Source organism: Panthera leo, chromosome D4, assembly GCF_018350215.1.
Source record: "Panthera leo isolate Ple1 chromosome D4, P.leo_Ple1_pat1.1, whole genome shotgun sequence".
Classification (NCBI taxonomy): Eukaryota; Metazoa; Chordata; class Mammalia; order Carnivora; family Felidae; genus Panthera; species Panthera leo.
This window is the reverse complement of record NC_056691.1, coordinates 32123729-32150809: the sequence shown is the minus strand read 5'-3', so window position 1 is coordinate 32150809 and position 27081 is coordinate 32123729. Positions and strand designations below refer to the sequence as shown.

At 41.3% G+C, this 27081-nt stretch overlaps 1 protein-coding gene across 2 annotated transcripts in view; it reads left to right on the top strand.

Moving 5' to 3' along the window:
• The first annotated feature begins 1083 nt into the window (after window positions 1–1083).
• Window positions 1084–27081, top strand: part of GLDC (glycine decarboxylase) — a 98808-nt gene continuing 72810 nt past the window's right edge. For both annotated transcript variants that reach the window (XM_042913543.1, XM_042913542.1), the window contains exons 1-3: window positions 1084–1554; window positions 2104–2182; window positions 21892–22027. In XM_042913543.1, coding sequence (XP_042769477.1) covers window positions 1303–1554; window positions 2104–2182; window positions 21892–22027 — 467 coding nt within the window. In that variant the 5' untranslated portion in view covers window positions 1084–1302. The remainder of the gene's footprint in view (window positions 1555–2103; window positions 2183–21891; window positions 22028–27081) is intronic.

Here is a 27081-nt window from a genome sequence, read left to right as displayed (position 1 = left end):
TAAGTCATCTTTTTACCCAATGTGGGGCTCGAACTCAGAACCCCGAGATCAAGCGTCACATGTTCTATCCAGCCAGGTGCCCCAAAAGTTTATTTTTGATAAAAATCTTAAGAGACAGCTGGAGAGCTTAGAGTTACAAAATTTTCCAAGTAAGATGATAGTGCATAATATATACCTCAATATCTTTTGTATTTACCCCCTCCCCACACACATATGGAGAAAAGGTGTGGGGGAGGGAGAGAGAAGTAGTTCAAGTCTACTATTAGGGCAATTCTTTCAACACTATAATCTCTTTTTAAATCCCACCAAGCTATGTGAGATGAGGACACTGAATGAAGCCGAGAGGTTGCGTAATTTGCCCACAATACAACTATAAATGACCACAACTATTTTTTTATTTAAAAAACTTTTTTTAATGTTTATTTACTTATTTTTCAGAGAGAGAGCGCACGCGAGCAGGGGAGGGACAGAGAGTGGGAGACAGAATCCCAAGCAGGTTCTGGCAGTCAGTACAGACGGAGCTGGAACCCACCAACCCTGAGATCATGACCTGAGCAGAAACCAAGAGTCGGATGCGTAACCGACTGAGCCACCCAGGCGCCCCCAAAGACGACAACCGCTAAAAAAAAAAAAAAAAAAAAAAAAAAAAAAAAAAAAAAAAAAAAAAAAAAAAAAAAGTTCATCTGTCCATAGTGGTTTCCATGAAATATGAGCCTAAAATTAATGAATGAAGCCTAATTATTAGTCTGGCCTCCCTGTCAGAATCATCTGTCACCTCAGCTTAGTTCCCCAGGCACTCCGCCCGCCGTTGTGCAGCCGGATCCCGCGCCAGTGCGGTCCCAGACCTTGGCCCCGACCGCATGGAGCGCCCAGATCTCCCCATCAGCCAGAGATGGAGTACGAGTGACTGAGGACAGCACGTTCTGGGCCAGGCGCAGGACTCGGTTGAGGGCCGAGAAGAGAGTAGGGAGAGGGGGCGGGGCGGGACACGCCCCGCCCCCGCCCCTCCATCTACTCCCATTGGCTGAGGGTTTCCAGGCCCCATCCCACGGCCCTCCCGCCGGGCGACACTTAAAGTGTGCAGAGCAGGTGCCTCCCGTGGAGCAACAACTTTGCGCGCGTGTTTAGGCTGAGCGCGGCGCCCATTCATTGCCCACGAGCACCCATCCGTCTGTCCTACCGGTCGTCCAGAGAGAAGAGGCTCCAGGACGAAGGCAACCGCCACCTGGAGAACTGTGACCCAAAGGGGCCGAGAGTGCGGCTGACCCTCGTGGGCCAGGACAGGGGACTGTGGTCGCGACCATGCAGACGTGCGCCAGGGCCTGGGGGCTGCGTCTGGGCTGCGGAATCGGGGGCAGCCGCCGCCTGGCTGGGGGCAAGGGACCGCTTTGGGTGCCGCGGGGCCGTGACAGCAGCAGCGGCGGGGACAGCAGCAGAGCTGGGGACTCGCGCCTCCTCGAGCGCCTCCTGCCCAGACACGACGACTTCGCTCGGAGGCACATCGGCCCGGGGGACAAAGACCAGAGGGAGATGCTACAGGCCCTGGGGCTAGCGGTAAGGACCCCACCCGGCCCTCCAGGGCCTCACCCCGCCTTACCCAGGTTCTGCCGGCTCGGCCTCCCGGCCCCGCCTGAAGCTCTGCTTGGCTCCGCGTGGGACCCGCACCCCGGATCTTGGGCCCTGGCGTGGAAGCGAGCCTGCGAGTTCCGTTCCTGTGCCCCAGGCTTCTCTCACCCGTTTACTTTCTCCACCCGCTTTTCGCGCCTCAGAACCTTATGTTTTTCAACCCAACTCGCCCTCCTGATGAACCCTAACTTTGCAAAAGGAGGACCTCCTGGTTTATCCAATTATCTCTGGTTGCTGACTGAAATCCAGCCTAGAGTGGTCGAATCGCTACCCCAGTTCATTTGCTTTCCTCCAAGTGATTTCTGATTTGCTCAAAGTTGTTTTTTTTTTTTTTTTTTTTTTTTAAGAAACACTAATTAGGAGATTTAAATGAAGTTCCCACAAGCCTTTGTAGATGCAAAACAGAGGTGACTCCTTTAACTCAGAAGCACTTTCCTCTCCCTTTAGTGTTCACGGATTTATGTTTTTTCATTTTAGAGTATTGATGAACTGATTGAGAAGACGGTGCCTGCCAGCATCCGCTTGAAAAGACCCTTGAAAATGGAAGACCCTGTTTGTAAGTTGCCGGGAGAGCTCCCCTTTGACTCTGCTTGCTTTGGCCTATTTGTCTTCTACAGTTTCTGAAAATCCAGCTCTGGGTTAGGATTGCCCAGTACTGGGAATATGTTTATTAAAACAAAACAGTGCGAGTACCTCAAAGGGCGGGAGAGGGTGGAATATTTAGTTCCTGGAGCAATCAGTTCTGTACCCTAGGTTGGAGTCCATGCCTCGCCTTTCTAGCTCTTTATCTAGGCGCCAGCAAACTGCCGGTGGAAGGAAGGCAGTGCACAAGGCTGTGGAAGACTCCCCATGTCCCAGGCCATGGTTCTCACATCCTTTGGGTTGAGATGTCATCACCTCTGCAGGTCAGGATACTGAAAGGAGAAAGGACATGCTTATAATCATATACAACTAAGGAAGTGACAAAAATGGGAGGAGATGCAGACATAAGGCCTCCTAGCCCAAGCTTCTTTATATCACAACAGCTTCAAATTGTTCTCTTATGTCCAATTTCATTTACTTATATCTACTGTAAGGCAGCAGTACTCTTCAAGTTCAAATAATTTTTATGAAGAAATATGCAAAAAAGATTTGTGCCTGGTTAAAAAAGTTTAGTTTACTCATAGGATTACTTAGAATTTAGTTTCATACTTAAATATTTTTAATAGTCCTGAAGACTGACTTTCAGAGGTATTTTTATGAGTACTTGACTTAATGGAGTGAGACAAGAATCCGCATGTCAAAGGGTCAGGCAGAGCTGAAGAGCTCTCGCTCTCTTTCTCTTTTAAAAAAATTTTTTTTAAATTTTAATGTTTATTTATTTTTGAGAGAGAGACAGAGCACCAGTGGGAGAGAGGCAGAGAGAGCAGGAGACACAGAATCCTAAGCAGGATCCAGGCTCTGAGCTGTCAGCACAGAGCCTGACATGGGGCTTGAACTCAAACCATGAGATCATTGACCTGAGCTGAAGTGGGATGCTTAACGCTTAATTAATTGACTGAGCCACCCAGGCGCCCATCTCTTTCTCTCTTTTAAACAGGAAAGAATTTTCTTGGGTTATCTGGTTTTTGAATCACAGAGATGCTGTCTCTTAGACTTTTGGAGTCAGGAGAAGAAAAGGAACTTTGTTTTTTTTTTTTTTTTAGAACACAAAAGATATGTGGATGGCAAACTTTATTTTGTTTTATACTTGATCTTAGCCAAAAGGCCAAGAAGTGATAAAATTTATTTTGTTTTAAAGTAGACAACTTGAAGTATGAAGCCAGTCCAGCTCCAGCTGGCTAATGTAACTCAGGTTATGATAAGAATTGCTCCCCTTGTTGGTTTCAGATCTGAACCATTTCTTCTGATGGCAAAGACCTTGCCCTTAGAGGAAAATCTGCACATTTTGTTCAATTGAACTGATTCAGTCCTGGGATAGTCTTATCTATTTCAGTTTTAGGAAACCAGAATCCTGATTTATTGGATGTTTAAAGAGTGAAGAGTTGTATATATATATATATTTTAAATTTATTTATTCATTTTTGAGAGAGCGAGCAGGTGAGGGACAGAGAGAGAGAGAGGGAAACAGAATCCTAAGCAGACTTTGTGCAGTCAGTGCAGAGCTCCACAGCAGGGTTCGAACTCACGAACTGTGAGATCATAACCAGAGCCGAAATCAAGAGTTGGATGCTTAACCAGTTGAGCCACCCAGGCACCCCAAGAGTTGTATATATTTTTAAGAGTTGTATATTTTAAAATTTAAAATCTTTACTTATTTTTGAGAGAGAGAGATAAAGCATGAGCAGGGGAGGGGCAGAGAGAGAGGGAGACAGAGAATCTAGAGCCTGAAACAGGCTCCAGGCTCTGAGCTGTCAGCACAGAGCCTGACATGGGGCTGGAACTCACGGGTAGTGAAATCATGACCTGAGCCGAAGTCAGAGGCTTAACTGACTAAGCCGCCCAGGTGCCCCTAAGAGCTGTATATTTTTAAAGCAAGCCTTAGGTAATGCATTTCTGAGATTTTCAAAGTCAGAAAATGTTTGGGTCACCCATTCTTACAATATACTCTAAAACAAGATGTTCTTTAAGAGCATTAGAGCCTAGGGAACATGTCAAAGCCGCCTCTCTAAAAAAAGTTCAGCTGTTTCTTCCCAGCTGAATACTGTGAACATTGGGGGATTCCATTTCTCCTCTTTCATTGAAAGTGAACTCCTGATAAGTAATTTGCAACTTAACTGTAAACTTTAAACCCAGTGGCTTCTGTGAGATTTGGGGCTGGTTCCATCTGGTTATTCTGAGATGACTCAGAGAAAATATTGCACAGTCAGGATTCCACCCCCTTCTCCCTCACCTTGAAGTGAATTGGCTTTCCAACAAAGCTTGCTTCTTGGAAGAATGAGCTCTGGTTGGGGCAGGCAGAGAATGTGTCAGCAAGGCATCAATGTTTTATTCTGAGGTGTGCACATGTCATGGTTAATGAATGTCCTTCACATGAGGAGAACAAACTGGTCCGGGTAACCTCCAGTAGTAGCATTTCCATTTAATAGTAGAGTAGCATTACCCAAACAGTTTCATGTTGAATGCTTGTTTTCTGTTGTATTCAGAGAGGAATTCTGGACCCAATATTTGTTCACTGTATACACAGGAAACTAACAAGAGCTAGTTGGTTACATGAGTCTTAAATGCCCTCATTGCTGAGTAAAAAGAGAGCTGTAAGCACCATGGAGATCCTTGAGTTAGTTCTTACACATAATTTAATAATCTCGAACATTTGTTTAGTGCTTACCATATAGTAGGTACTTTTAAAAGTGCTTTTCATGTGTTAATTTAGTCCTTAGCACAATCCTATCAGGTAAGTACCAGTATCATCTGTTTTACAGGGGATATGTCGTAACTTACAGTGGAGGCAGAAGTTGACCCAGGCAGCCCAGATCCACTGTCCACCCTCCAAAGTCTACACCACTGTTTTCACTGTGCCTTCTGCAAAGTAGAAAACTCCTGACTCTGAAGTATCCAGTTTATTGATATGCACAAATCCAATCATGCCAGAATCCCTCTGCCATTTGCCAACTGCTCTGGTGGAAATGCAGTGGCATACTGAGAGCACAGATGTGGAAACACTCAGCCCACTACCAGGGAGAGGGAAGGGGTGATGGGTGCAGCACTAGGGTTGAGTATTGAGGGATGAGTCGTGATGGCTTTGCTGGACAAGGCTGGGGGAGGCTGCCACAGAGGGACCATCATGTACTGGATAGAGTGGCCTGACAGAATCAGATGATTCATCTGTCCTGAGGGATGCTCCCCTCCCCTTGGACACTTAAGTGCTTTGAAAGAATACCTTGATTATCAGTTGAATTCTCAGTAAATCATGCTTCAAAGAAGCAAAGCTACTCAATTCAAAATCCTATTATCCTGTTCAAGTGAATCCACTCTCCCTCACCCACATACACATAAAGAGAAAAAAATAGGAAGGATATATATCAATGGCAGCATTCATTTCCCTGGATGGGCCATGAGGGATGATTTTAGCTTTCTTTTTATTACCTTGTTTTTTCTACATTTTCTACAGTAACTATTTTATAATACCAAATTTCAAAGTACTTTGTGTATGAACCAACTAATCACTTTTAGCTATGGTATGCCTCTCTGTGTAGTATTCTCAGTAAAATAATCTCAAGCTAACCAGACTGAACTAGTCCAGAACTGCACAGAAGCTGCAGGGTTTAAAGTTTACACAAAATTGCACATTGCTTATTGTGAGCATGCTGAGGAAGAAAGGAGACATTAACCCCTCTAATGTTCAAAGTGTTCAAGCAGAACTAAGCAGCTGAGCTGTCACAATGAGACTTTTGACAGACTTGTGGGAGCTTAATGTTCTAAGCCACATCTTTTAGAGTGTTATTTAATAAATGGTTAATGGAAGGAGTGTTGTGTAATGCAGCTGCAGGTGGTAACTATGTCACCCAAGTGGGGTTGGGCATTTTCCTGCACTGACCTCAAGGACACCTAAACAGGATAACAGTTCCCCAGGTGATAGATGTCAGGTGTCTTTCAGCTGGATGATATCCATCATTGGGTTCTGTCTGTAGACTCCTCAGTTTGTGACAAGGCTCACCCTTGGCCTTTACCTGGCCAAGTTCCCAGTTTATGTGAATTAATTTGTCTTTTTAATACTAGTGGATTTTCATTATGCAGCTGTGGAAATAAACGAAGACCAGTCAAATGAGAAAAGCAAAGACTATTTATTCTGTACTTGTTATAGGGGGAGTCAGCCTTTTGTTTTGGCAGAGGAATGGGAAAACCTTATAGTGAAATAAAGGAAAGGCTTCAGGTATGCCAGTGTTGGGGGCTATTGGCATGCGGAAGATGTAGGGGAGGCAAGTAGAAGCAGGGATCCTCTGTGATTGGTTAAGGGTGTGTATTTGGCTTTTATGGTTGGTCGTACATCAGAAGCCAGCACCAAAATTAAGGTAGCTGTCAGTTATTAATCAAGTCCTGGCCAATAATTTTTGGTCAATTATTATGTAAGTTATTGTGCAGTTTGCTGCATAGTCACTGAAGATAACAAGTTGACTTTCTTCAAGTCTAACTTACAGCAGGCTGGCTTTTGGAGTTTGTTATAGAAAAGGTGTTGGTTTCTTGAGCAGGTTGCTGCAGGTTGTGGGTGAAAGTTCTGTGGTAATATATGGTCTGCCATTGTCTATTTGTGTATTCAGTCTCTTACAATAGAATCTATCTTGTCCTTTTATTTTTGTCATGAATTCTTATTAGGCAGATGGCTGTGGATCTGATACCTTGGAAAGTCAGTCTATTGCCTAAATTGCTAAATGTTCATCGGCCATCTAGTATGTGCAAAGCACTGTGAGGAAAAATATATGAGTAAACATAATCACTTTCCTCAAGCTTATATCTTACCTTCTTAATATAAATATGTCAGTTAAAAAGTTAAACACAGTTAAAAAGTCCCAGGTGCCCTGAGAAGTTTGGATAAAATGCTGCGAGTATTCAGCAGTTGGATGGAGAAATGGGATTTCTGGAACAACATAAAGAGTTGAAATATATCTTCTCCAGTTAGAAGCAAAGACAATACCTTTACATTGACTATGTTCTTTTGGTGTGTAAATATACTTCATATAAGAAGGGAAAAATGCAAAGGAATAAAGGCAGTATCTTCACTGAGAACAGAAAATGGCAAATGCAGCATGAAAAGCATAATTAGGGAAGTATTTTAATGTTGTTGTAGTTCTGTTCATGGAATCTTAATCAGAATAATTATGTAAATCACTCAGGGATTCTAGTGTATGTTCCAACATGACAAAAGCAATTCTTTAGGTGTTCTACAAATTTAACTCAATTCTGACACTATCCACCTGGAGGTAGCATAATATGCTACAGATTAAGGACTCAATAACAAAACTGCCTCTTCTTCAGATGCCAATCCCAAGTCCACCTGTGCTTCTGACCAACAAGCTATAAATTGGAGGTTCCCACAATCCCCTTCGTGGGTTTGATTAATTTGCTAGAGCAGCTCACAGAACTCAGAAACATTTCATATGTTTATTCATATGTTTACTGGTTTATTTTAAAGGATATTATAAAAGATACAGATGAGTCACCAGATGAAGAGGTACATAGGGTGAGGTCCATAAGGGTTTTGAGCACAGGAGCTTCTTCCCTTGTGGAACTTGGGGTTCACCACCCTCTCAGCATGTGGATGCATTAGCCATCCTAGAAGCTCATCAAATTTTGTCCGAGATTAATCTGTAGCCTCCCACCCCCACCCCTTCCTCTCCTCAGAGGTCTGTGGGTGAGGCTAAGAAAATTCCCACCCTCTTATCACTTGGTCTTTTTAGGTCTTTCTAACCAGCCCCATCCTGAGGCTTTTTAGGGACACCACCCTAAAACACTCATTAGCATAAATGACTTTTTACAAGGGCTTCTTATGAATAACAAAGGAATCCCATTACTCAAGAAATTCCAAAGACAAAGACCATATATAGTTTTTATTATTACCACGGGGATATTTCAGTTAAATATGTGGAGGTGTATCCCAATAGAAGTTGAGAAATGAAAATATTTTAAAAGGGATGTGTCCTGAAATAAATTATAATCAGTTTTTTCATTTTATATTTATTTTTTAAAGTTTATTTATTTATTTTGAGATAGAACTAGTGAGGAAGGGGCAGAGAGAAGGGGACAGAGGATCCGAAACTGGCTCTGTGCTGACAGCAGATAACCCAATGTGGGGCTCAAACTCAAGAACTGTGAGATCAGGAATTAAGGCTGAAGTCATATACTTACTTAACTGACTGAGCCACCCAGCCACCCCAGTTTTTTCCCTTTTTAAAATTAGAATACAAAGTTGAAATCTCAGTCTTTATAAATTGACCATTTTTAGCATTAAAATGTTTGGGACTTATTTATTGACATATAAAGGATACAAACATGTAAACATGCTGATGAGAGCCCAAATAAAATAGGTCCTGTGACTGGGACAAAGAACATAACATGTAAAAACAACTTTTCCTTTTCATCTTGCTAATGGATAATGGAATTCATCCAGCATCATCAAACATTTTATATAAATGAAACTGCTTATTGGGGCGCCTGTTGGCTCAGTTGGTTGAGTGTCTCTTGATTTAGGCTCAGGTCATGGTTTGTGGGATCAAGCCCGCCTCCAACTCAGCACTGACAGTGAGGAGCCTGCTTGGCATTATCTCTCTCTCCCTTTCTGTCTCCCCTACTCTCTCTCTCTTTCAAAATAAATAATAAAAATAAACTTAAAAACAGTAAAGTTTAAATGATATTGATGGAGTGTGAGGCAGGTTGAGGGCAAAATACAAGCTAGCACCCCCCCTCCCCCAAGTGGGATTATGGGTGATACTCCTCAGGCACTTCTGGCTGCCCAAGTGATAAAGTTTTGGGGTAATGGGGGGTTCGTGAGCTCTGGAGCTGAAGACCAAGAAAGAATTCTTGAAGAGGAAGAGCTGCACTATAAGTGCGGGGGTGGAGGGTGACCATTTTATGGGGTCAGGGGCAGTTTCCAAAGAGACTTTAACATGCTGAAGACTTTCTGGAGGCCTAGCTTTGTCCAGCTAAGGTTGTTTTTCCCTCTAGCAAAGCATTAACATTAAGACAGTAGGGATTCCTGGACTTTAGGAAATGATGGGATTGCCTCTTTCTGGTAAACTGGTGGAGATTCTTATCAGTTTACCATTTGGGTTTTTTTGTCCTTTCCTGTTTTGGGAGCCTAGAGTGTCCAAGGATTATCATACACAACCCACCTGGGGTGGGGAGGGTGCTGTTAGCCTGCACTTTGCCCTCAGCTTGCCCCATCCTCCCTCATCACAAGGACAAAGGAAAGGACAAAACAAATGGTTAAACTGATAGAGTACACCAGTTTACCAGAAAAAGGCAATCCATCAATAGCCTAATCTCCAGTAACCTGTAGACTGAGTTTCCTGGAGCCCCAACATCACCCCTCCATCGTGATATGGGGAACAAAGGAGAAGGAAATGGCAGATAAAACTAAATTTTTTTATAACCTGCAGCCCATTGACAAATACTTGTGGCAAATATAAGAGTATAACATTTCTCCAGGAACTCCCTACTGTGTTCATGTTAATGCTTTGCTAGGGGGAGAAACAAATTTAGCTTGACAATAGCTAGGCCTCCAGTAATCTGTGAGTCTTTAGCATGTGGAAGTCTCAGCGGAAACTTGCCTGTGGACTTTACCTTCCCCAAATCCATGGTTTGTAACCAGTTACACTCCACAACCCCAGTGCAGTTCTTCCTGCCCACGGGTCCTGTCCCTGTGCTTCAATAAAATCACCTTTTTGCACCAGATGTCTTCAAGAATTCTTGGCCTTCAGCTCCAAACCCCACGAACCCCACCATCACCCCGGAAGGGCAAAGGGAGGGAGAGAATCTTAAGGAGGCTCCATGCCCAGTGCAGAGCTGGCCTTGGGGCTCTATCTCAGGGACTTGATCTCACAACCGCTGCTGCATGGGATATTTAACTGACTGAGCCACCCAGGTGCCCCTGAAATTACTTCTTTAAAATATTTTAAAAACTGACTTTTTGGTGGTGGGGGCTGGGGGGGCGGGGGAGGAAGCTACTATATCCTTTATCTCTTGCTGTATAAGAAGTTACTGTAAAACTCCATGGCTTAAATATTTATTGGACATTTATTATCCTCACTGTTTCTGTGGGTCAAGAATCCAGGAGCAGCCAAGCTGGATGGTCCTGGCTCAGAGTCTTTTATGATATTGCTGCCACATGTTGGTGGATGCTCATCTAGGCCTGGAGGAGCCACTTGCAAGGTGGCTCACTCACAACTGCTGCCAAGTTGGTGCTGTCTGTGTGTGGGAGATCTTAGTTCATCCCCACATGAGTCTCTCCCAAGGGCTGCTTAAGTGTCTTCACATGACAGGTGAATTCCCCCGGAGCCAGTGATTCAAGAGAGAAAGAAAGGCAGGCAGAAGCTATCCTTTTTATGACATAATCTTGGAATTCCTATAGCATCACTTAACACCACTTTCTATTGATTAGAATGAGTTATTAAGTCTGGCCTGAATTCAAGGGAAGGGGAATTAATGTTCACTTAAAAACGTGTGCTTTTTTTTTTTTAATTTGAATATAGTTGGCACATAATGTTACATTAGTTTCAGGTGTACATCATAGTGATTGGACAACTCTATACATTCTGCTGTGCTTGCCACAAGTGCAGTTACCATCTGTCACCATGCAGTGCTATTCCTTATATCATTGACTATATTCTTTATGCTGTGACTTTTATTCTCATGCCATACTCATTCCATAACTGAGAGCCTGTATCTTCTGCTCCCCTTCACCCATTTTGCCCACTCCCTTCCCCTCCATCCCCTCTGACAACCATCAGTCAAATTTGTTCTCTGTATTTATAGGTCTGATTCTATTTTTTGTTTACTCATTCGTTTTATTTTTTTAGATTCTGCTAAAGAGTGGAGTCATATGGTATTTGTCTTTCTCAGTCTGATTTATTTTACTTAGCATAATATATCCAAAACATAAAGAAGTTATACAACTCAATACTAAAAAACAATCAGATTAAATTAATCTGGGGAAGAGGACCTGAGTAGACATTTTTCCAGAGAAGAAATACAAATATCCAACAGGCATATGAAAAGATGTTCAACATCACTAATAATCAGGGAACTGCAAATCAAAACCACAATGAGGTATCACCTTATACCTGTCAGAATGGCTAAAATAAAAAAGACAACAAATGACAAGTGTTGGCAAAGATGTGGAGAAAGAAAAAGGAACACTTTTACACTGTTGGCAGGAATGTAAATTGGTGCAGCTACTCTGGAAAACAGTATGAACTTTCCAAAGAAACTTCAAAATAGAAATGTCATATGATTCAATAATTCCACTAGTGGGTATTTACTCAAAGGAAATGAAAACACTAATTTGAAAAGACATGCACCCCTATGTTTAGCACAGCATTATTTACAATAGCTAAGATATGGAAGTAACCTGTGTCCACTGATAAAATGAATAGGGAAGATGTGGTATATATGTGTATACATACACATACACACAGTGGAATAAAAAAAATGAACAGGGAAGACATGGTATATATGTGTATACACACACATACACACAAAATGGATGGGATCGTGCCATTTACAACAAAGGAGGACCTAGGGGATATGCTATGTCTCCACCCTTTGAAAGGAGGACTTAAAAAGAATGTACAGATGTATTTTTTTACTAGACTTAATTATTTATCTTGAAAAAAATTTTTTTAATGTTATTTTTGAGAGAGAGAGACAGAGACAGAGACCAAGCAGGGAAGGGGCAGAGAGAGAGGGAGACACAGAATAGGAAGCAGGTTCCAGGCTCTGAGCTGTCAGCACAGAGCCCGATGTGGGGCTTGAACTCACAGACCGCGAGATCATGACCTGAGCCGTACTTGGCCGCCCAACCGACTGAGCCACCCAGGCGCCCCTAGACTTAATTTTTAGATCACTTTTAGGTTCAGAGCAAAATTAAGTGTAAGGCACAGAGTTCCCACATACCTCCTGCCTCGAGATAGCCTCCCCCATTATCAATATACCCCGCCCCCCAAAGTGATACAGTTGTCACAACTGATGAACCTCCATTGACACATCAACACCCAAGGTTCATAGTTTACATTAAGGTTCACTCTTGGTGTTGTACATTCTATGGATTTGGAGAAATGTATAATGATGTGTCTACCTCTATAGTATCATACAGAATAGTTTCACTGCCCTAAAAATATCCTGAAGACATTTTTTTCCCCTCCAGACATTGAAAAAAAAATTTTTTTTAAATGTTTATTCAATTTTGAGAGACAGAGAGACAGAATGCAAGCAGGGGTGGGGCAGAGAGAGAGGGAGACATAGAATCTGAAGCAGGCTCCAGGCTCTGAGCTGTCAGAGAACAGAGCCCGACATGGGGCTTGATGACCTGAGCCAAGGTCAGAAGCTTAACTGACTGAGACACCCAGGCGCCCCTCCCTGCAGACATTTTTAAACTACCACATTCATCCAAATTAACACATATTTCTATCATAAATTATAAATAATTTTATCTGTTACAATTATTCAATGTTATCAAAATGAAATCAGTCATATTGTATCACTATATTGTAAATATAGTGTTACTCCTAAGGACTATTATGGTACACAGGTCCATTTGCCCATACACTAAATGTCCCCATCTACTCACTTTTGTCACCAATGGGTTATAAGCTATCATCAAAGCTAATTTTACAGCTTCCTCCGTCTGCTTCCCTTTCTCATTTACTGGGAAGCTTCTATTGAAGATAAGTTACCGTTTTAGGCACTGAGGGTAAGAATCAAGGGGTAAAGGATGATAAAGATATGACCCTGACTATAGGTTATAAATAATAGGGAGATAGATATTGAGTAGCAGTGAGATCTGTAAATTAGGAAGAATGCTTTGGCTGAAGTTAAGACAGAGACATGGAGGTATAGAGATAACATGGTTATTTTGATATGGTGAATGACCATGTATGTAGAATATCAGGCTGCCAAAAGGCATAGAAAACAAGGTATGGGGGGGCTCAGAGCTATGATAAAGGATTTATTTTTTCTCTGTAATGAGAAGATAACAGTTATTACAGAGGGAAGTGACATGACTGTGTTTTGCAGAGTGCCTCTGATATCAGAGGCAAGGAGACCAGCTGGGAGATTGTTGGAGAGTTTAGAGGTGAGATTTTAAATGTGCATTCATTCAGGTCCACCAAGAAATACTCACCAGGACAATATTAGATATGCAAGAAATTTACTGGGAGTGGGAACAAGAGAAGGCAGGGGAACCTTTAGACTGTGATGCAGATCTGACCCTGGTGGAAAGGGAGAGGGATGGAAGGAGAAATGGCTAGGAAACTCTTAGACTGCAGTACAGATCTAAGAAACTTTTGGTCAGTCCAAATGAGAGTCCTTGAGTCAAAGTTGCCCATGGGAGGGGGTCCCACAGCTTGCAAGAATGGGCCTGCATTAGTTCTCTTGCTGTTAGTAATTGACTGGGAGTAGCCTATGGGGATTATGGTTTCAGTATAAACATGGTGGTTGATCCAGAGACACAGCAGGCGGACTGTCAGTCAATTTCTAGGCTGAATGTCTTGAGGTGATGTAATCTTATTAACAAAAGGAACAGGAGAAGAAGAGGGTACTGGAGGAAGTAGAGATTATGCTCTTGTTTGAGCAGAATTGTGTTTGAGGTGTTCATGGAACATGCATTTGGAAACGTTGAAGCAATAGTCAGAAACATGAGTCGAGAGATGGAGTTCCAGATTTTGTGAGTCTTCTAAATGAATTCATGGGAGTGAGATTTCTTAGAGATGGAATATGGGAAGAAATGTGGAAGCCAGGATGTTGGGAAATAGAGCATGTAAAAGGGAGGCAGAACAGTCTGAGGAGAAATAATTCCAAAGGCTGGAGGTAGGGTGTTCTGTGCCCTATTGTCATATTCTGGACCTTTCTTAGGCATAAAAGGGAGTAAAGTCCACCTGAGGGTGTAAGGACATTCTGAAGTAAGTGTTGAGAGGTTGCCTGTCTGATCTGAGTAAGAGACAGGAAGTGGGAGACTGAACATTAAAGAAAAGTGGGAAGGTCCAGAATAGCTATTGTGAACATCTGTGTAGGAAGAAACCTCATAATTTTACACACACATAAACAGTATATTTTTACAAAAATGTAAACAATTTTAGTAAGGATTCTCAATATCTACAGCATCAACATACTGATTAAGCAATGAAGAAATACAATTTCTGAGATTCTGAAATTATTGCATTAATGAGTTAATGTAGTGCATTATTTCACAGAACTTGCTTAATAGCTGAATTTCCATTTATAAACGTTTCTCTGAGGCCCAAACTTTTAAGGATGCAGTTGAACTAAATGTGAGAACAGTTTGTGCATTGATTTGTCATCATGGGATTCTGTGATGGGTGATTATTTATTGTGAATATTGAGCTAGCTATATGTGGGAGTTTAGGTGAGTTTTCATTGCAACACCTTGATCCACCCATATTTTCTGAGCACTTACTATGTGCCTAGCAACCCACTATGCCCCTGCTCATAAAGAGATTATAATTTAGTGGGTAAGGTTCTGGGTTGGACTATAAATTTCTCCCTATGCCTATTCCTTCTATCTATAAAAAATGATCTCTTTCCTGCAAGCATGTTAAATTGTTTGAATTGGACTCCTAGAACATATTCTTCCCTTGGTTTTGTTCTGCTGGCTATAACAATGTCCCCGCAAGGCAGCAATGAGGAAAAACAAATAATCCAGGACTTGCACTCTGATTCTGATTTCAAATTTACCATTTGGCTTGATTACATAGGTAAACTGGTATTCCAGATAAATATGAATTGTAATGTTTCTCTGTATATTTCTTTAAAAATGTTCATAGATTAAACGAAAAGATGTGGTGGAGGAGGCCTCTCACAGAATGTAGTGTGACCCAAGGCCGAGGAGAAAATAAGAGACGTGGTGCCCCTTCTCTTCACCTCCCCACTGTGGGATGTTGTTCTGGTTTTCTTACAGCTAGTAGTAAGATCTTGAATCTTATATATGTTTTGAGTGAATAAGAAGAGCTGTAGGGGAAGAGCTGTCTCCTGTGGAGACAAGGGACCAAGGAGCCATTGCAAACAAAGATTGAACTTGCCTCAGCTCCTTTTGACTTTGGAGGTACCTGCTGGATGGCTCTAACCCCTGAGGGTAATGAGGGTCTGGGTGTGATGGTGTGTTAGTTAATTTAGAAAGAAGATGGGGAAGAACCTGGCAGGATTAGGGCCAAGTGGATCAGAGCCCCAAGTCAGGCCTGCATGGTGCTGTCCCAACCACATCTTGTCATGTAGGGTGGGTGTCCCTCTGCCAGTCTCAAAGAGTTTCCAATTCAAAGAGTTTCCATGCATTTTTCTACACTACACAGAGCTTATGAATTGGTTTACCTTCCTGGAATAAAGAGATTCTGTAATTCACAGACTGGTTGTGAAACTATCTTTCATTGGTGGGGAGGAAACTTGACAAGAGGGAGTAGGGTTTATGGGCTGGGTAAGTGGGTTGAAGCCAGGGTGTTATGGGGGAGGGAGAGGGGTGCTGCAAATGATTAGGTGATGCTACCGAAAGGCTACAGATTAGCATGGAATTTGTATACAAACTCCAGCTTCCATTCAGAAAATCCAAAAATGTCCTGACAAATGCTATCTGAATATTCATGGTCTGTTTATCTTGATTGAGACCTTCGACCCTACCCAATTGTTTTCTGAGCAGCTTTGAAGCCAAGGATCTGCAGGTTGGCAAGAAAAATATGCTAAGGCATTCTGTGTCTTAACATGCTGGCCCCAGCTTTCCCCTTCAGTCTCTGGCAGAAAAAGGTCTTTCTGGGCAAATTCAAATATGACTGTGTTGGTTTTCAGTCCTGATGATTTCCTTGGAGACCTTTTCTGAGTATCTTGCCAAGTACACGAAGGGCAGGGAGTGGGAGGGAGGCTCTGACACTGGTTGAGTGACTGTTCTGCGTTGGGTGCTGCTGAATTTCTCGGAAAATGCTCTGTGGACTTTTGGCCACTATGGGAACTGATAGGTGTCTGCGCTCATAGATTTCACCAAGAAGGATTTTGTTCTGCACATAACATTTTAATTTAATTTTTAGTTTTTGAGTATTATAGAAATATTGTCCAAAATTTTAAAACAAAGATAAATAAGAAAAAGCAAGACCCCTTCAGTCTCCTCTTATTAGTTTCTTGAGAATCATTCAAGAGATATTGTTAATAGATTGCATATACATATGTATTCTCTTTTTAATATAAATGGCAGAATCATATATACTCTCGATGGAAACTTATGCCTAATATTTTTAGATTGTCAAAAACCAGAAGCAAAGCATGGATACATTTTTTTCATATAACTGACACAAAAAGTAATCATGGGGTTATGTGTTAGGGGTGATAGGTTAAAGCATAAGAGGGAACTGTGTGTATGCATGTGTTTTGAAGCCACAAGAATATTAACCCATACAGCCTGCCTGTCTATTCTAATGATATTTTTCCAATTTTTGTCAAAATTCACATACATGAAAAATTATAATCTGGGCCTAGAGTGCATTGAGTATTTAATAGCTAAATTAGTTTATTCCTGTTAGAAAGTATTTATTTAGTGTAGTGGTTAGTACAAAGCCCTCCTTGATATTTTATGTGCTGGTGACAGAAGGGAGTCACTATTGGAAAGACTCTTACATGGAATTATGTAACAAGAAAGTGTTCATTCTGAATTCTGCAAAGAGGAACAGCAAGAGGAGCAGTGTGAGACCCACCTGTAGATTCTTAGGGACTCAGGGCTCAGGCCACTGAACTCTGTTCTTGGTACATTAGGACCAGGGCATTATGCAATGCTCAGAGGCAGAGTAGTAAACAAGGTCAGAAGCAGGGTTTGTTCCATAAGAAAAGAACTTACTGCTTGAATTCCTGAAGGATTGCCTGGGGACTTTAATGGCTGGGGGTGGGGAGGGGCACAATAGTGAGACTAGCTGCTCCCCTGGGAGGCTATAGGCAAGCATTTGAAGAATGACACTTGTCTCCAAGTGTTTCTTAATGGACACTCCCTTTCTCTTTCTGTCTCATTTCCCCCCTAGTTAGTTTCACTGCCATTCTCATTAAGGAAAACAGTTACTGGAATTGGGTCTGGTTATAGAAGGAAGCTGTTTTTGTCACATTGGAAGGAAGAGTGAGGAATGTGCACTGTTGTGGGGTTTGCTCTGGGGGAGATGGAATCTTTTTCTTCTCTGTCTTGTCCACAGAGCTCTCCTTGGGCTATGCTGCCCAAGGTTTGGATGGCACAACTGCCTCTTTATAATGCTTCTCTTACTAGGTAGGGGGAAAAGACTGCCACTTAACAGTTATAGATCCTACACTATTTTCCCTAGAAAGGAATTCTGTTCCAAGAGAAAGGAATCTAAATCTAGTGTGAAGTGCAGTGGTAGATTTGCATGCTTAGGATTTTGGCTTTTATTTAGACCAATCATGCCCCAAAACTTGCCCTTAGAGACTGATTCTGCTAGGTTCCATTTGAGATAGGTTCAGTAGGTAGATCTCTAATTGTGGACCTTTCCTCTTTCCTCCTTTTCTCAATGTCCGTTGGTTGGCATCATTTAACATAGTAATTCAAACTCTGGACTCCTAAATACATGGGGTTGGCTCTTTTGCTAATTGGGCCAAAGTGAGATTTCATTAGTGGGTATGAGAAATGGTGAGCAGTGAACAGACATTTGAAACAATTCAGGCACTTACCCACTAAGCTGTGTGTCTGGGAATGTTTTTTATGATATGTGACTGATGCAGCCTGAGGTCTTGATTTTATCACAATAAAGGAGCAGCTTTGTTCTTCAAGTCACAAACTGCCTTGGTCTCCAGGTGGGAAGTGTCTTCAGGATGAACAATGGATGAGAGAATGAAAAAGGCTTCCACACCATTCTCACTTTGAAAAGTGTGGCCAAGTAACTACCCTACTCTTGATGTCTCAGCAGTGTCAATTAGCTTGGTGTACAGAGGACTGCTCATTCTATTAACTCACTTTCTTCCCAAGAGAAGGTAAAATTGGTTGTAAAGACCAGCTATGATGAGAGCCAAATGGGGAACATTTGTGTTAGCCCCAAGCTGAATAGTGGTAGAGCCCATGAGTGCTTTGGCAGTTTGGTCCAGTGAGGACTAGAATAAATCTGTTATAGGATTAGAAACTTCATTGTCTCAAGTTTGATCATTTTCATGCTCTGGGTAGTGTGTGTGTGTGTGTGTGTGTGTGTGTGTGTGTGTGTGTGTGTGTGTGTCTGTGTGTGTGTGTGTGTGTAGTGTGTAAGAGATAGTGGCAGTTATGAGGGATGCTGATAATGTATCTGGAGACCCCAAAATCTCAGCTAGAATGGTGGAGGGATCTGATTTTTCCTTCTGCAGGAAAACCCATTCTCTCATACCTCTTAGCAGAACTGTCCAGGGTAGAGCCCAGTGGGTGCCTCAACTAGAGCCCAGCTCCCCTCTTTCCAGCAGCCTCTGCCACCCAAGCCCTGGTCCTGTCCTGGCCATATGCCTTAAACAGTTAGGAAAAGAAGACATGAACCCAGACTAGCCAGGTACCCACTGCCACATTCCACATCAGTTCAAGGTCTTCAGATAGATATCTATATCCCTTATAGCTGCCATTATGCCTTACACACTTGAATGAAACACTTGAAGAAATTTAAAGGCCCACTGGCATAAGTGAAGAGCAAAATAATTAATTATAGAGAAGACCCAGAAGCATAGAGGTTACTAGCCAAGAGAGCTCCAGATGAAAAATTACGGGAGCAGAGAGGGGTAGTACTCAGTTGACTGCAGCCATGTTATTATGTCTCTGGGGTTCCTCTTCCTGCAATTCCCATTAATTCACTTGATCCTCAGTCCAATTTTTTAAGGGGGGGAAAAACTTTAATCACTAAAATAAGAAAAAAAGTCAAGCTTGAGAAACAAGGCTTGTTGATCCTATAGTGCTTCTGTCATTACATGGTGATGTGTTGCTCTATGTCCACATTTCCCTTTTCTTACAAGGACACCAGTCATTGAATTAGGGCTGACCCTAATATATCCTGAGTTCATCTTAACTTGATTACATTATTGAAACCCTATTTCCAAATAAGATCACATTTACAGGAATCGGGGGTTAGGACTTCAACATCTTAGGACACAGTTCACAGGACTTCTTTGCCCATCTCCCTCCTGGACTAATGTACAGGCTTCTTACCATACCTCCCTGTTTCCAGGGTCTCCTCTCTGACCTAGGCACAGTATCATTACAATTTTCTTTCTATAATGTAGAAAAGATCATATTATTTAGTACTCTGTTACTCCTAAACGTTAAACTCTTGATTTGACAGATAAAGTCCTTCACAGACTGTTCTCATTTGGATGCTAGACCTTTTGTCCTCATGACATAATATGGAAAAGGGACCCGTCCCTCTTTTATAGGATCTTAATTGAAGTTGGCCTTGCTGAATAGTGTGCCCGCCAGGCACTGCTAGTCTATCCCATCTCCTAATGGACTTCTCAATCACTCTATCCTAAGACTTTGGTAAGTGATTGGATTTCTTGCATAATTGCTAAGGATGCTATATCTCCTCAGATATTGGTTTATTGAACTTCACATATTCCTAGACTTTCAATGGAATAAGGCAAGGTTGTCTATCATAAGTCAGTTGAATGATATTTACTCATGTAACAAAACTGTCTTCTCTTGGTGCACCTGGGTGGTTCAGTTAGTTAAGCGCCCGACTTCAGCTCAGGTCATGATCTCATGGTTTGTGGGTTCAAACCCCGCGTCAGACTCTGCTGACAGCTTGGAGCCTGGAGCCTGTTTCAGATTTTGTGTCTTCCTTTTTGTCTGCCCCTCCCCTGCTCGTGCTCTTTCTCTCTCTCTCTCTCAAAAATAAACAAATTAAGAAAAAAACCCTGTCTTCTCTTTCTTTAACTTAGTCTGGCAAAATGATACATTTCTTGTAAATATATTTCTTGTGAAAGCATGTGGAGTGGGAAGGTAGATTGGAGGGTAAAAGTGCTTTCTTTGAGGATAAAGGAGTAATGAGAGTAATATTCACATAGAGTTCAGAAAGGTTAAAAGAAAGTGAAGCATCCTTCTAGCCAGTTGGCCATTTTAGAGACGGCTTATATTTTTCTCTGATATAGTAACAATAAAATCAGATAATTCTAAGATGTAAGTGACTGAGTCCCTGAGAAGATCTTAAAAGAGCCAGACATTTGCCCAAGTAGTTAAATTTTTAGCAGCATGATGCATCTATATGCAGAAGGGCAGAGAAAGAACCATGTAAGGTCATTTGTATCTGGAAACTATTAGTATAAGTGCTGTACCTGTAGCAGGTCTGTACCTGGTCCAGTAGGGAAAGTGTAGAATCTGTAGTTAGATAAACTGGGTTGTAACCATTCAATTTAAAAGCCATGTAGCCTTGGGTCAGTGATCTTGTTCATTCCTTAGATTCCTTAGCTGCATGAAAAGCATTTGGTGCAATTCTTGGCAAAGAGTAATGCTCAAATGTCAGATGCTATTATTATTTTGTTATTATGATATGAATGACCCCAAATAGGGTCGCACCTGTACCAAAAACTTTGTACTTCCTTTTCAATTATCTAAATGCTCTAATGGGAATTCTGGTTAAAACTGCATCTTTTATGGGGTGCCTGGGCAGCTCAGTTGGTTAAACATTCTACTATCACTCAGTTCATGATCTCACAGTTCCTGAGTTCAAGCCCCATATGGGGCTCTGTGCTGATAGCTGGGAGCCTGGAGCCTACTTCGGACTCGGTCTCTCTCTCTCTCTCTGTCCCTCCCCTGCTCGCGCTCTGTCTCTCAAAAATGCATAAACACTAAAAACATTTTTTTAACTGCATCTTTTATGACAACTAATATTTTACACTGTTGGGTGAAGAGCTTTTTATAAGTAGCCCTTTCAAGGGTGCCTGGATGGCTCAGTCGGTTAAGTGTCTGACTCTTGGTTTTGGCTCAGGTCATGATCTCATGGTTCGTGAGTTCGTGCGCCATGTCAGACTCTGCGCTGACAGCCCAGAGCCTGCTTGGGATTCTCCCTCCCCCCCACCCTCTGCCTCTACCCTGCTCGCACATGCTGTCTCTCTCTCTCTCAAAATAAATAAATAACCTTAAAAAAATAAATAAGTAGCCCTGTCAGTGATACAAAGGGAAAAGCATCCGAGTTAGTAGAGGAGTTTTAGAGAAAAATATAGGTCATGTATTTTTAAGACTTATGCCAATATTGGTATAAGGCAATTTAAAAGGGAAAACAGTACTTTACTAAGAGAAAACTGAATTTTTATTTGGTGTAAATACCACAGAAATGTAAAGGAACCAGAGGAAAGTTGGAATGAGGCAAGTATTAAAATTGGGTAATTCTAACAAAGCCAAAAAAGGGAGCCAAAAAAAAAAATTGTGAGGAACCAACTTTGAGGAGTAATTGAGTACTATTTTGTGGATTTTTGAAATTTCTACATTTAGTCCTTAGTGTTGTTAAGGGGTTGATTCTTATATTTTCCAGATAGCTGTTTTCATATATAGGGTATATTCAAATGAAATAAAGGTCTTCAACTATAATTAAAGCTCTCTTTTGCGATATTTTTTGCCTATAATATTTCTCTCTTTCTTACAATCAGGTGAAAATGAAATCCTTACAACTCTGCATGCCATTTCCAGCAAAAACCAGATCTGGAGATCGTATATGGGCATGGGCTATTATAACTGCTCTGTGCCACAGACGATTTTGCGGAACTTACTGGAGAATGCAGGATGGTAATGTATTAGTTGATTGAATACAGGAATACTGTGTTTTGATTTGCATTATTCCCCTCCATTTTCCCATGCCCTCCTCCCCCTTGGAGCATCAGAACTTATACACTAACACCTACACTCCTGTGTTTTCTCTAACCTCCAGGAACCTACCTGGCTTTCTCTGGTTTGGGAAATTTCCTTACTTAAATGTAAAGAAAATGTTGAGGTTCTTCCCACTTTTATTCCCTTAAAACATTCTAGAGCTCTAAAATGTCGATGGTGTTAATCTGTTCCAATATAATGTTCATTCTGTCTTTGTAAGCACATTGAGCAAGATGTCAACTTGTAGGTGGACAGATTCAGGGCTTTATTCTTCGGAGACACTGGGATTTTAAGGTTATGTCTTTTTTTTTTTTTTTTTAAGCCTATGTCTGAGCTTACTCTGTGAGTCTGAATCTTAGTCCATTGCCTTCTCAGGATTTTAGGAGTGTCCTTTACCTCCTTCCCCCAATATTCTGTGTTCATAATCAATGGCAAAAGCAGACATAGTATTAGGTAAATGGAGATTAAAATATCAGCTTCATTATTTAACACTTTGTAGCGAAAGAGAACACATGTATTCTGTGAACAGGCTCTTCTAGAAACAGTAAAAGAAGGGATGGAGCTGCACATACTCAGTTGCTTGCTCTGTTCTTATCTCACCAATTAGGAAACTCATTCCTATTCTAGGGGTGTGCCTGCTAGTGTGTGTGTGTGTGTGTGTGTGTGTGTGTGTGTGTGTGTGTGTTCTCCCTTGTTCTGCCCACTCTTGCTGCTACTGTTTGCACAACTCTGAAAGTGTTTCCCCAACACTTAAGGAAAACACCCAAGTCCACATCCATGCTATTTTGCTATTTTCCGTTGCAGTTGGCTGTATGATAGGAAGAACAAAACAGAGGTTCACATCTCAATACTAAATAAGAAAACACCTTGGATATTTCTTGATAGGCAGAGGTCATGGCTCCAAAGGAGCCTGAGAGCAGACCAGGCCATCTGCTGCTTCTGCCCAGTGGGAAATATTATCTGACTATAGAGGAGGAAAGATGGGGATGCCTGGGCCTTTCTTTCTCTTGGTTTTGGATCACTATCATTACATACACTTTATTTGAAGTGTGAATGTTTGAATATGAAATTGTATTTCAATTGATGTCTCAAAAGGAATGTATGCACTTATTTCTGGTGTAGAAACAGAAGTGTGGAGGCAATGATAATTCCCAGATGACTTTTTTTTGAGTTAGTTGCTGTAAGAAATAACTTTTTTTTTTTTTTAATTATGTAGGCACGTATAACAAGTATGCAGATGCCATTTCTTTGGTCCATAAGTATACCTGTACTTGAGTTTTATAAAACATCAAATATAAATAACCTGAAACTGTAATAACACACAATTGGCTTCTTACACAGACATACCAGGAAGTACAAGCTGAAAAATTGAGTAAATTAACATGGTTTTACATTAATATATATAGTGCCAGTTAATATTTAAAAATAAGTTTCAAGGGGCACCTGGGTGGCTCAGTTGGTTAAGGGTCGACTCTTGATTTCAGTTCAGTCACGATCTCAGGGTTGTGAGTTCAAGCTCTGTATTGGGCTTTGCACTCACAGCATGAAGACTGTTTTGGATCCTCTGTCTCCCTCTTTCTGCTACTACACTGCTCAATATCTTAGTAAATTATAAGAAAAAGGCAATCTTATCAAAGCCTAATCTCTAGAAACTTATTTACTCAGTTTCCTGGAGCCCCAATTTCACCCTCCCCTCCATAGTGATATGGAGAACAAAGAAAAAGAGGAAATGGCAGATAAAATTCAATTTCCTAGGGCGCCTAGGTGGCTCAGTCCTTTAAGCCTCTGACTTCAGCTCAGGTCATGATTTCACAGTTCTGAGTTCAAGTCCCATGTCAGGCTCTGTGCTGACAGCTCAGAGCCTGGAGCCTGCTTCAGATTCTGTGTCTCCCTCTCTCTCTGCCCCTCCCTAGCTCACACACTCTCTCTCTCTCAAAAAAAAAAAAAAAAACCAGTAAAAAAATTTTTAAAAACAAGTTTCAATGCTTGGCACCTGATGATATAAGAGGTAAGTTTAATTTCTAGTACTACCAATTATCATGTGAGGATAGATTAAGCAATTGCCTCTGCAATTCAAAGGTAATTATAGCAAGATGTAAAGATTGTCTTTTAGGTTAGCATATGTAAAAAAATCAACTTTAGTAAAGGGAAGGTAGGCTTCTCTGTGGGAAATCATAAGTTGCCCCAATGTGAGCTTTTGCAATACCAAAGGACATGCTCCACAGCAATAAATTTTAAATTTAATTTGAATTCTCAGTGATCAGAATTCTCATTTCTATATAATGGCTTTATATAAGTGGCTCTTTACCCGCCACCCTAGGACAGACTATTGAGACATTGATTAATCCATTTTTTTTACCTTAAAAACAAATATGTAACCCTCATACCCCAAAAAAACTCAGGAGCTGCCAAAAAATGTACTGTTTTGTTGTAGTCAGCACATGAAGATAGGGCCCTCTGTGGGAGGGAAAGAGCTAACTTCTGAGCACCAGTTAGCAAAACCAGATGAGTTCACACTCCTTTCTGATTTTTGTAATTTTTCATTTCCCTGATTCCACTGAGATCCTGCTCACTCCCTCCCTACCCCCTCATTCTCTCCTTAAAACATCAAGCTACCTCTTGTACACATACCACACCATATACACGCACATATGCACACACACATACAAAGATGCAGACCCATCTAAGAATACACATTTTTTGACAATTTTGGCATTTTGAAAATGTCCTACTTAAACTTTGCACAAAGTGTTCTTAGCACCAGGAATAAACCTGGTGTGGCTACTGTTTATGACATGGGAACTTATACTTGCCTGCATACCACCCACAAGCATAACTGGTTTCTGGAGTCTGTGAGGGGCTGGACGTGTGTTTCGCTATCAGTACAGATGACAGTTATCTGCTGCCTCAAGTCCAGACCTGTAGTTCTGAGGAAAAAGGCATTTGTGCGGGCCAGCACAGAAGTTATCCTGGATGTATGGGAGCACAGCACCTTTGCATCATTTTCTGCTTTTGCATGAATGCAAAGCAGACCTGGTTGCTCAGAGTGCTTTGTCCTAGATGCTGTTACTTGTGTCCCATCATTATAGGCGCCAGATCCCTGGCCACAGCTTTTAGTTTGAACATGCTCCATTCCTTCATTAGTAAGAGAACAGGAAAGAACTATCAAAGAGGTAGAGTTGTTTGTGTTTTGTTGTTGTTGCTTTGCTTTTGGTATGTGTGAGAGAATGTATTTGCATTGCTGAGGCATGTTTTCCACTATGGTTTTGATAAAAGTTTGAATGATAAACTCCAAATGCAAATGGTCTGTCTCTCTTTCCCCTTACAAAATAAGCCTCAAAAGTACATGAATGAGCTTCAGCATTTCTGAATAGTGGCCAGGGTCCTTCACTCTTGGTGGCCATAGAGAATATTCACCATATTGCTTCCTGGCTGTGAGTGGATGTGTTAATTTACTTTAGGAGCAGCCAGGATTTTGAGAGGGAGCCAATGTTGTTTTTGCTTTTCAGTCCTGGTTTTTGGGCGCATTTTACATATTATTCTTTTCCATTTACTGAAAGCGGATTTGAATCACAGAGTAATATTGTACCTCACCAGCACTGATAGAGAGGGCTGTGCACATGAGATTTCACATTATCATCCTTCTGAATGGTTTCCATAGAGACGGAGCCAACAAATTCCGGTAACGTGAGGTGAAAATAAATGGACAACATAGCTTCAAAAGAATACAAACATTGGGGCTCTTACAAGAAAATTTACATCAGGTCCAGAATTTTATTTTCTGGGGTCCACTGCTACAAATCTTTTACTGCTGATAACATCAGTAACTAATATAAAAAAACTTATATATTTTTTGTACCTATTTCTGTTTTGTGTAACTTTGGCACTGGGATTAAAATGACAGAATCTAATGAATGTTTGTCCTACCTCAAAACCCACCATCATCTTCTTTCTCAATTCTACGAGGAAGTCACAGCCCCAAATCATGAAAATACTGATTATTTTGAATAAATGTTAATGCCAAGTTGAATATATCAAACATCCTGTTTGAGCCAGACAAAATGCCTTCTTGGATGTGCAGATGCTTTAAAAAAAAAAAAAAATTAAAATACAACAAGAAACAGAAGTGAATTCAGTTAAATAGTCAGTTGAAATATAGAAAATGTAGAAGCACCCGGTTGGCTCAGTTGGTGGAGCATGCAACTCTTGATCTTGGAGTTGTGAGTTTGAGCCCCACATTGGGTGTAAAGATTACTTAAAAATAAAACCTTTAAAAAAGAAAAGAAATAAAGAAAAATGTAGATTACAGACACACTTTCTTAATCAGTGTATTTTGTCTAATTGAAGCATGTATTACAGCAGGCCCCGTGTTAACATTTTTCCCCTGAAATGAGGGTTTTCTAGTATCCTTGGGCCTCAGACTCACTGAACTGAATTTTTAAAATAGATGCTTGTTAAGACCTTTAATGCCAGTTATTTCAGTACTGTAGAAAATGTGTAGACTATAAAGGAAGTTCACCAGTAAAAGAAGTGGGATCATATGTTATTTTTTTGCAAGAAAAAATTATATCTCTCTACCTTTAGCAGTGCTAATTAGCATCAGCCCAAGTTTGGGCTTATGAAGTGATGAGCACAGTGAGAAAGGATGAGCAAGGGAAGAGAATATTAAATCTCAAAGTCTATTATGAAAGGAACAGCACAGTCTCTGGTATGAAGGACTGTGCTTGGGAGGTATGGGGTTTTTTCCTGCAGGTAATGGGGAGACATCCCCATTTAAGCAAGGAAGTCAAATACAGCACACGTCTGCACCACAGATATTCAATAGTTTCCTGTTCTAAGGACAGCATCAGGGCAGTAAGGCGATAAAGAACAAGCGGTGGATAGAAGGCATTGGAAGGAAGACTATGGGAATTAATCATTATTTGCTCTCAAAAAAACTGTATTTTCTACCTTGAGAATTGGCAGAGTGCCTT